Below are 13,957 nucleotides of genomic sequence, written 5' to 3'. Positions count from 1 at the left end.
TTCCTTCCTTATATATCCCACCAGCTACAGAACTTGCTTTAGTCACGTGAGCTTTACTGCCTCATCTAGGCTGTGGCAGCATAAGCTGGAAGAGAGCTGTTAGTCAACAGATAACCTTGCTCTCAGGATGTCCTGCCAATGCCCATTCCCTCCTCAGATGACATCAGGTAGGCACCTATTGACTAGTAAACCCAGTAAGGAAGCATTTATATCAAAAGCAGGAAAGACTCCAAGCTTTTATTTAAAATAAAATATGATTGGATCCTGGAAACATGATCCAAAAGCTCCCTAAAGGATCATCACCCAGAAGGCAAAAAGGGCAAAGAACACATGATTTACACGTTCATTTCATGGTCTCTAAACACCTGGCAGAGCCAGAATGAAAGTCTGGGGTATGAGGAGCTTTTGACACTTTAGAGGTCACAAACTTTCAGTCCTTTGCCATCTTTAACTTGGATTGCAAATCGACATTCAAGATGCAGAAGGTAAAGACGGAACTCCTTGAATTCCTATGTTCCTGTTAAAGCTGTTCAGTGCCCAAAACTCTGACCCTAAAGGCCTGGCTTGGCTAGACAGTGCTGTTTGGACAAGGAAAGTCTGCCCAGGTGCTTTTAATTACCAGGAAAGTAGTTTTCCAGAAATAGCTTACTGGCTGTTTGCCAGATCTATTTCTTCCGACAGGAAAAGCGAAATGTAAACATCCAGCACTTCATAACAGACCACAGAAATCTCTCTCCAACTGAAGCAGGACTCTGGAAAGATTGTGCTAGCCTCTTGTCTCCTTTACAAAACCCTGGGCTACCCCCTAAGCAGAATTATCCCACACAGCTTAGGAGACTGCTGCTGGGAGATTCTGAGAGCGCCCTCACGCTGCAGGAGACATTGCAGTGCTGAAAAATCCCCTGGCTTAATACAGAAATGCTGCTCGTGAGAGCAGAGCAAACCGGGAGCTACTGCCATGCAAACACTTAACAAGGCCTTTGGGTACTGCCAAAAGAGACCAGTTCCACCTAGTTGCCTACAAGTGGCAAAACTGGGCCCACCTGGAATTGATTGAGAAAGAAGGCTGGTGGATATATAAATGTCTGCTCTCATTTAGCCCCTTCTTCAGCATTTATTTCTTCTTTGCTACTGTCAGATTTTCCTGAACTTCAGAGCTACTCCTCAGTTACATGGCAGTGTGCTTAGGTATCTCATATGTTGTAACATCTCTAAAGGCAACTCTTTAGGAAGTATTTCACCTTCCCTTTCCTTGATCTGTGCCTGGGCATGTCTTACAGGAGGCAAAACCCTGGGGAAAGTATCTCCTAATAACTCTAAGCATGACACACATGGGGAGGCAAGAAAGCTTGTTTTCTGGGTTCTACCACAATACTCTGGCAGGAAGAAAATGAGACAGAGAATGTTACAGTGAATATATAGAGCTTCACTCTTTGCAGCAACTGCCAGGCAGCTCATGGCTCCAATTCTCACTTTGCATTCTTGTTCCCTGCCAGCATGGCATCTGTGCTCAGTCTTTCAGCATTGAAAGTTCCCTATTTCTGGAACCTGTAGCCAAACTCCATGACAGGAGATATGTTCTTATTAATGCTTTAGTTTCTAGTCTGGCAATTTTTGGAAGACATCCAGAGGATATCTTAAAGAGCTGTAGGTTGAAATAAGGAAATTCTGATTGCTTTGATTACTCAGATATTACTCTTAATTCCAGTGATGCTTAGGGATTCCCAGGAGCAAGGTTTCTTTGCTGGTAAGCGCTATACAAATATGTAGGATAACATTTGCAATAAAGAGGTGATGGATAGAATAGGAAACACAGGTAAGGGGAGTTTTCTAGAGATGGCACAGTAAGCGATTAAGTAGCTTGCCCAAGGTTGCAGAAAGAGTTTGTGTGAGAGCCAGAAACTGAGACTATGTCTGCTGAGTCATACAACACGAGTTTACTCATCTGAATTTTTTCCCATTGCCTAAATACCAAGGGGCTCAGCTGTGATATAATACACACAAGTTGCTTCAATGGAACTGAACTCAGTAAACAGAGAGTGGTTTCATTAGCCTGAAGAAAAAAAGACCTTTATCTTACAGAGGGTGAAAAATAAACTACTTATTTGCAAGGAAGGCAGTGGCCTAGTCTTCTGGGTCGCTGCTGGGTAGTGTCACTACTGTGCTTGGTTCATACAGGGAGATGACTCACTAGTGCTGACACTGTGATGCTGCTGTTGGTCTTTCTTGCACATCTGACTTCCTTGCTTTGGGCAATTTTTACAACTGTACCCGTCCTCCACAGTTCTTCAGCCCGTTCAAAGTCTCCATAGCCAAACTCAGGTCTGGAGGGAGCGATGTGAAAATAGTGCTATCTGCTACATGTACAGGTAGATGCCAAGGGAGGCTTCCAGCTAAATGAAATCCTTGCAATTTATGGTAAAGAGGATAGGAGAGGGCATCAGGAGGAAATTGCAATGCAGAGCACTGCAGATTGCATTGTGAATTTCTCCTCTGGAGACCAGTTGTGAAGAAAACCAAAGGGATAATCTTGCTTCCTCTTCACAAGAGGTCAGCCAAGGCAGAGAGTTGGAGTCAGCCCCAGACAGCTGAAATTAGCAAGAATTAGCAAAAAATCCAGTGTCCATAAGTAACCTTTATAAAAATTAAGAACCTTATGTTGCACCAAATAATGCAAAGGAGAGCTTCTCAGGAGGAAACATCAGCCCAGTTCCATTACACAGTCCTTCACATATACCCACAAGGCAAACTAACAGCTAATTCAGTCACTAAAGAGATCTGATGCTTTCCAGGGAGACTCTTGGAACTGAAGAGATGGTATGACACAGGATGGTAAAGAAAGAATCAAAGCTGGAGCAGAGGGTCCCACTGTGTAGGAAAAAAGCTCCAGCTGGCCAGTATTTGACTGTTTGCACTGTTTGTCCTCTGATCTGGCAGAGTTCTCTCAGCTCTGTAACTTGCAACATTTAAGCAGTTCACTGAAGGCAGTGGGGCTGCATCTGGGCTTGGAGCATAACACAAACTGAACATGCTACTACACTGCTGTCTCGAGGTGCTTCTCAAAAATGCAAGAATGAGCCTTTCTGGCTGGATATTTGCCTACACTAGATTTTTGCTAAACATTTCCCACCAGTCCCTATCAGGTCTGATGGGGACATAGCAACAGTGTGGACTCTTGAGCAAGGCTGACTTTGAATTTACATATTAAAATCTGAGTCCATGAGGAAAGATTTTTAGAAGGCCAAAATGCATTAGGAGCCTAGCTAGCACTGATTTGCACATTCTATAAAGAAAACCTGTACCTCAGAATCCATATATATGTTTCTAGAAAAAGAATTTGACTTTCAATTTAGCATCTGTTCTCACCTCCAATGAGACTTGCATATGTCCAGAACTTATGAAAAAGCAATATATTCCTCTGTAGGAGGTCAATCCTAAACATTTATTAACATAACTTGATATTCACATTTGTAAAATGTTGACCTTCTTCTAAAACATTGTTTTACTAACTGATTTTTCTCATTATCTAAAAGTTGATCATGCAGTGCTGTAGAACTACACCAATAGGCTGGGTGTGTAAATCAAGACTATGTTAAAACAAACTTAAAAAAATTCCTGAAAATTTGTGTCTGTTTGGGTGGTTCCCACAATTTGTCTTTTCATAAAATGGCCTCTTGCCTGGGGAAAAATTTAGATGCACTTAGTTTTTGAATATTGTCCAATGAAAATTTCTGAAGGTTATTTTTTTCCATTTGAGAACAGAAACGTCCTCTCCATGCTCCCCTGCCCGCAGCTGTTAAAAGATATGTAAAAGCACAGAAAAGAGCCCAACCCAAAACAGTAGTTATTAAACTTCCCCCTTCCTCTTATTTTGCAATAACAGTTCAGAAACATGCACAGTTAACTTTTCATCATGAAAACTATTCTCATCTAAGTTGCTAATACACCCATAGAACTGATAAGCTAAGAATATTTCCTGATGCTTTTTTTTTTATTATTTCCATTTAGTATTTATTTCCATGCCAAGTATTAGTATATTCTCTACCCATTTTGAAATTCATATCCAAAGACACATTGCCTGTAGAAATGCAGACTTTAGGAGGCTTTTTTCCTTCTCTTTTTTTTCCTTTCTATCTAATACTTTTGCTGATTATGGAAAATTGTTCTAGACTGATCACTCAGAGCACTCTGAAAGAACTTTTATGAGTAACAAGCAAGGCTAATAGGCCAAGGCAGCACATAAACAAGAAGTTTCTTCTTTTAACATCAGGATCCCTGAACACAGGGATCTATTGATCTTCTAAACTGTAAGGCAGATCACTCAGCTTTCTCTGTGTTGCCTACAAAGGCTGCTCTAACTTCCCACCAGGAAAATGATGTCAGACTGACTTCATAAAGCACCCTAAAAGTGGTTTGAGCTCTTATGAAAACTGGAAATTACATATCTATTCTTAATACTCTTATAAATATTACTAATATTGTCTGATTAATAGGCTGTTAAGAAAATTCTGTGTTATCTTCCTCTATGAGCTTTTACTGCAGTAACATTATGCAGACTCTTACTACATAAGCACACTTTGGTAGTGGCAGGAAGAGGATTTTGAGCCCCTGAGCACAGACACTCACACCACTTGTCACAGGACCCCAGAGGATGTCTGTGAGTAGGAGTTCTGTTTCTGCCCAAGGGGCAACTCAGCTGCTCTTCAGTCTCACAAGCATTGCTGGTATTGGCCTTGCTTGAGTATACTGTCCCACCAGTGGACTCCCTGCATTTAAACATGAAGCCAGGCAGGCTTGCTATCCCAGGCATCATGGTGTGCCACCTGAGAGCTGTGTTACTTGGGATTTAGGAAGTTTGGTAGGACTGGCCACACTGGAACTCAACCAGGCAGATAAGTGACAGCTCTGCTACAGTGGCAGGTGTTTGTGTTCTTCAGGAAGTGAGGCCTGAGAGATGATATCTAACCTCCTGTTAGCCTGATATCCTATAAATGACAATGGCCAATAGCAGCACCCTAGGGAATAAAAGGAGAAGAGAATAACAGCATGTTAAGCATGTAGTAATGGTTTCCCAGGGTCTTTCCACCAGGTTTTCTGCAGCATCCAATCTGCAGCTCAGAGTTCTAGGATGTAAAAATATAGTAATTTGTATCATATCTATATGGTTAGACCCTGAGATTGATACTTTTTGTGGCAAAGAACACAATTCACCAAGAATCAAAATATAGATGTTTCTTTCTTCAAAAGTTAATTCAGACTCACAAATACCAGAATCATTTGATGAAAGCCTGGAGAATTTTAGGGAAACAGAAACTAAAAAGCAAGAGAGAGGGAACTTCTCAGCCTGCCCTGACCTCATATTCCCTTGTCTGCACCCCACCCATTTGACACTGTTGAGCTGAAATTGGATCAGTAATATGATAAACTGCAAACTAGGTGAGGTTATGCCAGTAGTACAGGCAATCATCCTGTCTTAGCTAAACCATTTTCAGAGGAGAAAGAGGAAGGACTAGGAAGACCTTTGTAAAGTGCACAAGTATATCAGTGCTTTTATAGTCCCGTTACTGGAAGCCCTACACATGTTTCAGTTGATAAGGCTTTCATTCTCATCTGAATAAGAACATTTAATCTTTACAACATAAAGTCCCATGTGCTAAATTAAATTTCCTGCCAGCTCAGCAAACAGTTTTGCCACTTTGAACTGCATTGTGCATGCTTTCCTTTCATCACAGGATGCGTTCTGTCTCGGCATCAACAGCCAAGAGGGGAAGGACCAGTCTGCTCCAGCACAAGCATCAGTATGATGTGGGTTTCAGAATCACCATCGACCAGCAGGCAACTGGGGTGGGATGCAAATGACCAAGCAAAGGTACCTGCAATGGGGGTAGCTGTGTCTGAATAGTCACTGCAGATTCCTTCAACTGTCCAAAGAGATAAAAGGCCACTTGGTTGGTACAGTGCAGTTCATCTGACAAAAGCAGCTGGGCAGACAACATCCTAAAAGTGCCTCTTTCTCTGTATTGGTGTTTAAGGATATGTGGAGAACTATCTCAGGTGTAGACAGCCACATTGCAAATCTCTGTGATCAGGAAGGAAGAATCTGACTTTCAGTTCCCCCACAGTTCTAGCTAATAGAATTCTTTGCCACAGTAGGTTTGGGGAGGCTTCTCTATTTCCCCTGCTGCAGCTCACTGGTCTATGGGTGTTTCAAAATGCTTCATGCTTATAGGCTAAATTTTGCATATTCATTCAAGAGCCATATAAAAACCTAAAGCAGAGAAAGCTGGTCATTTTTCTTTCACGCAAAGAGAGGGAAGAGGGGGAAGAAGCTGATTGCACTATTGAAAAAGCAGAGGTGTTTTTTTCATGTCATATATTCTCAACAAATTTAAAACATTACATCTTGGTAAAGTTCACCAAATATTTGTGTTGATTTTGTAACAAGTTTTAACTGGTTTGATTATTTGTTAAACTTTCCTTATTTACATTTTTACTACACGGGAGTGGGTGACAGTTGTGATTTAAGAAGGTCTTAAACAAACAGAAGTTCTATGGATGCTACAGTACAAAGCAAAAGGAAGACTGGGGGAGCAATATACAGTGAAAAAACTTTGTTTGGGAACAGAAATTCAGTTGCCTTTGGTTAGGTCTATTCACAGCTTAGTTCCTTCCCAGCTTTTCTTGCATCATTTGGAATTCATATCATTTTAGAGATTTGCTGACACAGATTCAAAAGTACATGGATTTTGGCTATTAAAATCAAACTCAAAAATATACTTTTATTTGTTATACCAGAGAAACATCACAGGAAGATGAGTTTGACCTATAAACCTCAATTCCTCCGTTTACCAAACTCTAGCCTTACTTGATCAGAATAACTGAACATGCCTGAAGAAGAAAAGCTTAATTTGCTATAAGAAGGAATTAAATGTGTATAAACAGACACTAGGTTTTGGCAGGCTATCCTCTTTCCTAATCCTCAGTATTTCCCCAATTACTATACAGCCCAATCATTCTACATAAGTTGTTTTTATTAACACTATAAGAGGCCATCTGTCTGCAAATACCCAGTCAAATAATAGAAACCAACATGAAAATAATCAAATTCAGCTACTGACAGATCTAAAAGATTTGTGTGCAGAATAAATATTTACTTTTTAGGCACTTCAATATCATTCTGGGAGTTTTCCAAGCATTTATCATTTCAGGGTGGCAGGGTAACAATTGTTTCTCCACCCATTTCAAGAATTTTTACTTTCAATCACCAAAAATGATGTAACATGAGGCCTTTCCAATATGCGTCATGTTATCACACCCCCAAAATACTGAGCACGATGTGAGTGTTACAAGCTTATAGAAAACAAAAAGGTGCATTTTGATCACAAAAATTTTATCTCTCTTAGAAATGTCTTGTCTAAAAGATCGGAGTTCCTCTACAAAACTATGGCTGCAAAAATGGGCAGGTCCTCTGGATGGATTCCCTAAACCAGTTTAGATGGATTTAGTTTAGTAATCTAAACTAAAATACTTGGATTAACTGAACAGTTTCTGTTGAGAACTATTTTGGATTTGATGTTAAACACACTGATTTGCATAGAAGCTTCCTTTGGTAGTTTCAGTTTGAAATCAGCATTGTTTGCCATAATCAATATTCCTTTAGAAAACAAGGAAGAAGAGGCAGAAAAATGGGGACGCTGCATAGAATAACCCTCTGGCCAGTGCTAGAAAATATAGGAACTTGTATCCTATGGGGCACAACAACCACATGCAGTGCTACAGGGGGAAGAGCATCTGGAAAGCTGGCCAGTGGAAGAGGACCTGAGGGCGTTGGTGGACAGCAGCTGAACATGAGCCAGCAGTGTGTCCAGCTGGCCAAGAGGGCCAGTGGCATCCTGGCTTGGATCAGAAACTGTGTGACCAACAGGGCTAGGGCAGTGATTGCCCCCCTGTACTCGGCACTGGTGAGGCAGCACCATGAATACTGTGTCCAGTTTCAGGCCCCTCGCTGCAAGAAAGACATTGAGGTGCTGGAACATGTCCAGAGAAGGGACACGGAGCTGGTGACGGGCCTGGAGCACAAGTCCTATAAGGAGCAGCTGAGGGAGCTGGATCATTTAGCCTGGAGCAAAGGAGGCTCAGGGAGACCTTATCACTCTCCACAACTTCCTGAAAGGAGGCTGTAGCCAGGTGGGGGTCAGTTACTTCTCCCAGGTAACAAGTGTTCAAAAAACATGTTTTCATGGGGACAGAAGAGATTGAAAGGATTAACTAGGAGTTGCAATAGATCTCTGAGCAATGAACACAACAAAATGCATGCCAGTGTGGAAGAGAGTAGTTTCCCTTCCTGTTCAACAGTCTAAGAAATGATGATGATCCAATGTTGCATAGCTATTTTTCAGCTACCCCTCGTGTTTCACCACTGCTCAAGCAGATGCCTAAGAGAGAGGAATACCCACTTACCCTGTGAAAGAAACAGCTGACAGTCACAGTGCCTCCTCCCAGGGAAGGCTGTTGCTGCACTGCACAAAAACAGCTGTAGAGCTGTGCACTTCCCACTTTGCCACATGTAGGCTGGAGCTCCCAGCCCGTTCGTAGAGCAGTTACTTGTGTTTGGCCCTGATGCTGGAAGGTAAACATCCAGAAATGTTGCAAGCACATATGATTGCTCTGTTTCCTTGATTTTTACCAACTTGCCTCAAAACTGAATATGCCTCAGTGGCCATAATGATTCTAACCTGTAATCGTAGGTTTAAATAAAATGTCAAAATAAATTAAAAGCAGCTGATCACAATGAAAGACAATTTAATATGATGAAGAAAGGTCTGAAGTCCCTTTATGGAAATGGACTAGATTGCCTCTTGAATTATTATCTCTGCTTGAACACAGAGATGCTTTAAATACAAGCCTGTCTTTTCTTAGAAAGCCCTGCCTTCAAAATATATTTCTTGTCCTTAAGAAGATAAAATATACAGGAGGAATATCTTTTCATAACTATCTTACACTGTAGATTTATGATATACTGAGAACAATGACTACGGTAACTAAAAAGGTACACATACAACAGGTTTGTATAAAAAAATTACATAAATGTTTGCAATATGGTCTGAAGTACTATCATTACTGCTTAGGGAACTAAAATTTTCACCAGGGATCACTACAACTGCCAAAAAATCAACTGTTATGTAATAGCTGAAAAAAAAGACAGAGAAAGAGGGAGAGGGAAAAAACCCCACTTTGCATCTCCTCATGGTCCCTGGAGTATCTGTCCAGACCAGATGTTAGGAGGGAAGGATGTGCTTGTACAGCCTGCTGCACAACAAATGACAAAAGGATTATGCTTCTTACAATAGGGTAAGTAAAGAGGTGTCAGAAATGCTGGGGAACTCATGCTCATGGAAGGCAACGGGGAGGAAGAAACTTCTGTGCTTAGCTGTAGGTCTCACCTTCAAAAGATGAGGGACTGGTATCCTGGCTGTGATGTTTGGTAAATCAACTCCTCTCTTTTTGTGCCTAGCTTAAGCCAAATTGCAATTTTAACTCCTTCGGAGTCGTGTTAAAAATTGACTCATTAATTTTAAAATCAAACAGTCATATTAATAGAAATTAGTTATTATATGTTGCTATACAATAATGTAGTTGTTATAAACTATATTTGTATCTGCTTTGCAGAAGAAAAAAAGTGGAAAACAGTTCTTCAACTACAAAAACTACACTAATAAAACATATTCCACTTCCTGCTTAAGCTATACTGTTCCAAGGCACTTACCACCCACGTAGCTCAGTAGAGTGAACTTCAGAACACAGAGAGGGACCAGCAATAAAAAAAGCTCTTCAGCTGTTAAAGCCACACACCATTTTGCTGGGCCTGAAAAAAGGATGGACAAGTAGCAGGAGAGTTAATGTCAGGAAATAATAATAACACTAATACTTCACTAATTACTCTTTTCCTCTGCACTCGATCAAAAGTGAGATTAGGACTGCAGCTAACCAAAAAATAAACCCCCAAAATTTATGTTAAGAATAAGAGGATGCATCTGTTTCCTGCTTTAGCCAGATCTGCTCACCCTCGCCATCAGAATAGCTGCACCGAGACGCGAAGTTCTGAAGATTAAAGCTGAGGGTCACTATTTTTACTCAGAAGAGCTCAAGAAAATGCGTAAGAGTAATTCATTATGTCATCTCTGCCTGTGACAATGCAGAAGTACTGCCAAATGGGGAAACTCCTAATTGTGAAAAGCTCATCTGAGTGAATGCAAGTAAGAGATTAAGGAAATATCTGTCCCAAAAGAGTTCTTTACTCCATTTATAGGAGTCAAAAAGACAAACTTACCATGGATTTCACTAAGCACAGCATTGACATTTGGCTTTAGCAGGACTTTGCCAGTATGTCCAATGTGTCTCTGTTCCCACAGTGAAAAGTCTTTTCTGTATTTTAGAGCTGAAAAAGAGATATTTTGAAAAAGGACTCCTGCATTTAATTTTTCTTTCACATATCTCCAGTTTTGGCCCATTGGCAAGATTTCTTAAAAGATGAAAATTGCTACAAAAATTATCAGAGTGCGAATACCTAGTCACACTGACAACTTATAACCATCTGTTACTGGTTACTCATGAGTGGCTGGAGTCCCCTTTGTGCTAAGCACTGCATGTATGGATAGAAAATGAGAAAGTGCCTGCCCCAAATAGCTCAGAACAGACAGAGCTAAGATTTGCCCAAGACTGCAAGATGCACACAGTAGAATTGGGAAATGAGCCCAGGTTCTCTCATTTCAAATTCAGTTCCAATTCATCTTTCTATCTGAAATAGATTAGAAACTGTCCTATGTCTATAAGGAAAAAACATCTGTATCACTGACAAATATGCACAGGGTATTCTATGGCTAAACACAGGAGGATGTACAGATGCCGTGAACAAAAAGACTGAATTATTATTTAAGCTGAGTGAAGGTGGAGGCTCTGATACTGCCTGCAATGTTCCAAGTGACAGCAGCAGAAGTAATCACTGTTTCAAACAGACTTGCCTCCCTGTGAAACCTCTTGTCCTAGAAGAAATAACAGTGTGGATTTTACCATCCTATTTTTCCCTTCCCTAGTATACATCCCAACTTTCTATCATTCTAGCAAATTTCTGTCTTTGAGATGCCTGAACCAGATCTCTACAAATCTGAGATTTACAGAAGAAAAATACCTTTGGAACCCTTTTTAGTTGTCTTGTTTGGGTTTTGGTGGGGTTTTTTGTCCAATATCTCAGGATCTGGTTAGGCAGTGGGACGATCTGAGTAGGGTGGAAGAAAGGCAGGAAAGATCCCTGCTCAAACAAACAGCCTGTTCTTGCCCCTCACTGGTCCCTTGCCCAAAAGGCCTGCTAATATCACAGAGTATATGTTGTAGACATAGATTCACAACATCTTGAACAATTAACAGACAGTGACTGGAGTTACTACCCTCCTAATTCAGACATTCAGTTAGATGGAACAAATTCCAGCCCAGGTATATGCCTGGATTACTGTTATATGTGCCCCGTCCCTGGAAGTGTTCAAGGCCAGGTTGGATGGAGCTCTGAGCAACCTGGTCTAGTGGAAGGTGTCCCTGCCCATGGCAGGGGGGTTGGAACTGGATGATCTGTCTTTAGGGTCTCTTCCAACCCAAACCATTCTATGATTCTGTTGGAGCCTCAGAGACATGGAGGTGCAGGAAGTTCAGAGAAGCAACGTGCAGGAATTGCATGTATTGGTGCAATGATTCCTTCTGTAGCAGGCAAACAGCAAGAGCTGTTGTGTGCCTGTATTTGTCCTACTGATCTGCAACCAGGTCTGTTCCTCAAAATCCTTCCATACAGGAGTGTAGAGGAGGTCATAGCTACGACTGCAGGCCAGGAGCCATGGCGGTGACCATGCAACTGCTCTGTGCTGTCTGCCTTCATGTTGTACCACCACTAATTCCAGAGCACAGGAAGTACTCACGCAGACCTCTTTTACCCTAACTTTGCAAGGAATTAGTTTTTGGAGTGAAATAGCACTTAATTGTAATGTAAATGAAAAACTGTGGAAGGTAGTGCCTGGGTTTTCGACAGCAGGATTGACGGTGGTTACTTTTGTCCTTTCAATGAAAGGGAAAGCACGGTCAGATTGAGTTTGCTTTACTGAAGGAGGCAGAACTACAGTGATGAGCACATATAGAGCAAGGGAAAATCAGCTCTCCTCCACAGGTCATGCAGCACTCACGGTGTTGTCTTTGAACTATTTTACAATGTATTTTGAATAACACCTTACATATATGCCTGGAATAAAACATAGGAATCTTAACACTACACTGAGTGGATTTTGTAAATGGTTAACTCATAAATCCTCTTAGTCAAACAAATGTATTCAGGCTGAAGATTGAGATTGTTTTTAGGAATTTTTTTTAAAGTCACCACTGCTGAATTTCAACTGTAAGGGAAAGTGTTATATGTGCAGTTTCTAATGTTACTGCTTAGCCTGCAGTGAGATTATGGCATTGTTAAAATGAAGGAATTCCTGTTCCATGGTGTTGTTTTTGGCTGATCCTGTATTGTGAGTTAACTTCATGTGATGTATTTTCTTTAGAACAAATTTCCTTCAATTCAGCAGCAGAGGTTCAAGCTGCTCTGCTAAGAGTTTGTGACATTTTTTTGGAAGTAGTTATGAACCCGCCAATGCAAAGTTAACAGATTGTCGAGAACACTCCCTTGGGAATGACGTTTCTAATTTTTCTTTATCCTTTGTCTTTTGTTTATACTCTTTTCCCTTTCAAGACTCTATCTTTCCAGCTCAGAAAAACTGTTGTGTGGAGCTTTTGACATAATCCTAGAGAGCTGCAGAAGAACCCAGAGCAGGGAAGAAAGATCTAATTATCTGCTGAAACGGAGGCCTTGAGCAACAGAGATTCAAGAGCAAACCTGCAGTTACTGGTTAGTGTAGACTCTGTTCCTGGCTCGTTTGCAAACTCATTGGATAATCATAGTCAGTTGATTACAATGGGGTATTTCAGACCCAGCCATAAAGATAATCAACAAATTGTCAGTGGTGCAATTGGTGCAGAACAACCTGCAGGTCACCTGTGGAATTATCTCTAAACAAAAATAGGTTTGTGTTCCTATGCTTCACAAAGGACAGAAGCAGCCAACACACAGTGTAAAATTGGAATGAGCTCTTTGACAGAGTCATCTGGATCATGACAAGAGTATGCCATTAAGGATTTAGTCAGTGGGAAGAGGTATGTTATTGTAGATAACATAGCTAAGTCACTAGTCTTGGTAATTACAGGTAAGAAATCAGTATACTCAGCCAAGCAGTGGAGAAAAATGGATTAAAATAATGTAGCATCAGTAAGAACAAGTAGTGACAAATTCTTTTGCTTTCAAGCTGTTTATTTTTCTTTGAAGTTCTTTATATTTTATAGGAATGGATCATTTTAAAAAATTCTGATTGGCTCACTTAACACAAATGCCTGTCCGAGCCTCCTCAAATCCATTGAGAAAGGCAAAGAGGATTAGTTAAATTAAAAACACCAACGGAAACAGCCAATGAATGACCTTGTCTTATAGTCCTGTTCAATCATACACCTTCCTTAACAAGTGCAGTAAACTGCAGCTTTGAATTAGATACAGAAAGAAATATCCCTCCAGAAAAGTAGGATTTAGCTCAGCTGTGAAAGCTGCTCTCTTTAATGTGGCAACAACAGGAATACAAGGGCTTCACATTCCCCTTTTATATGTTTAACCTTTGACAAAAAGGTTAAACACTTTCCTCACAACTGACTCACATCAGGAAACGCAAGAACTCTACTCTCCAGATGAAGCCTGGCTGGCTGAAAATGCAATGTCAGCGTCTAAGTGCATTAAAACAAGGATTCCTTGTGCAGTTCCTAGTACTGCTACAGGGGCAGGAAGTGGGTCAGCAAGAAGGTCTTTTACAGAGAGGAGAGAGATGAAACG

At 40.8% G+C, this 13,957-nt stretch overlaps 1 protein-coding gene across 1 annotated transcript in view; it reads right to left on the bottom strand.

The window, feature by feature from the left end:
* Nucleotides 1–13,957, bottom strand: part of LOC135416556 (basic proline-rich protein-like) — a 50,059-nt gene that overhangs the window by 10,507 nt on the left and 25,595 nt on the right. The window contains exon 2 of the mRNA XM_064659773.1: nt 9,767–9,865. Within this exon, the coding sequence (XP_064515843.1) occupies nt 9,832–9,865 (34 nt within the window). The 3' untranslated portion in view covers nt 9,767–9,831. The remainder of the gene's footprint in view (nt 1–9,766; nt 9,866–13,957) is intronic.

The sequence above is a fragment of the Pseudopipra pipra genome, chromosome 6 (assembly GCF_036250125.1).
Source record: "Pseudopipra pipra isolate bDixPip1 chromosome 6, bDixPip1.hap1, whole genome shotgun sequence".
Taxonomy (NCBI): Eukaryota; Metazoa; Chordata; class Aves; order Passeriformes; family Pipridae; genus Pseudopipra; species Pseudopipra pipra.
The sequence above is the reverse complement of the archived record's forward strand: the minus strand, read 5'-3'. Positions and strand labels throughout refer to the sequence as shown.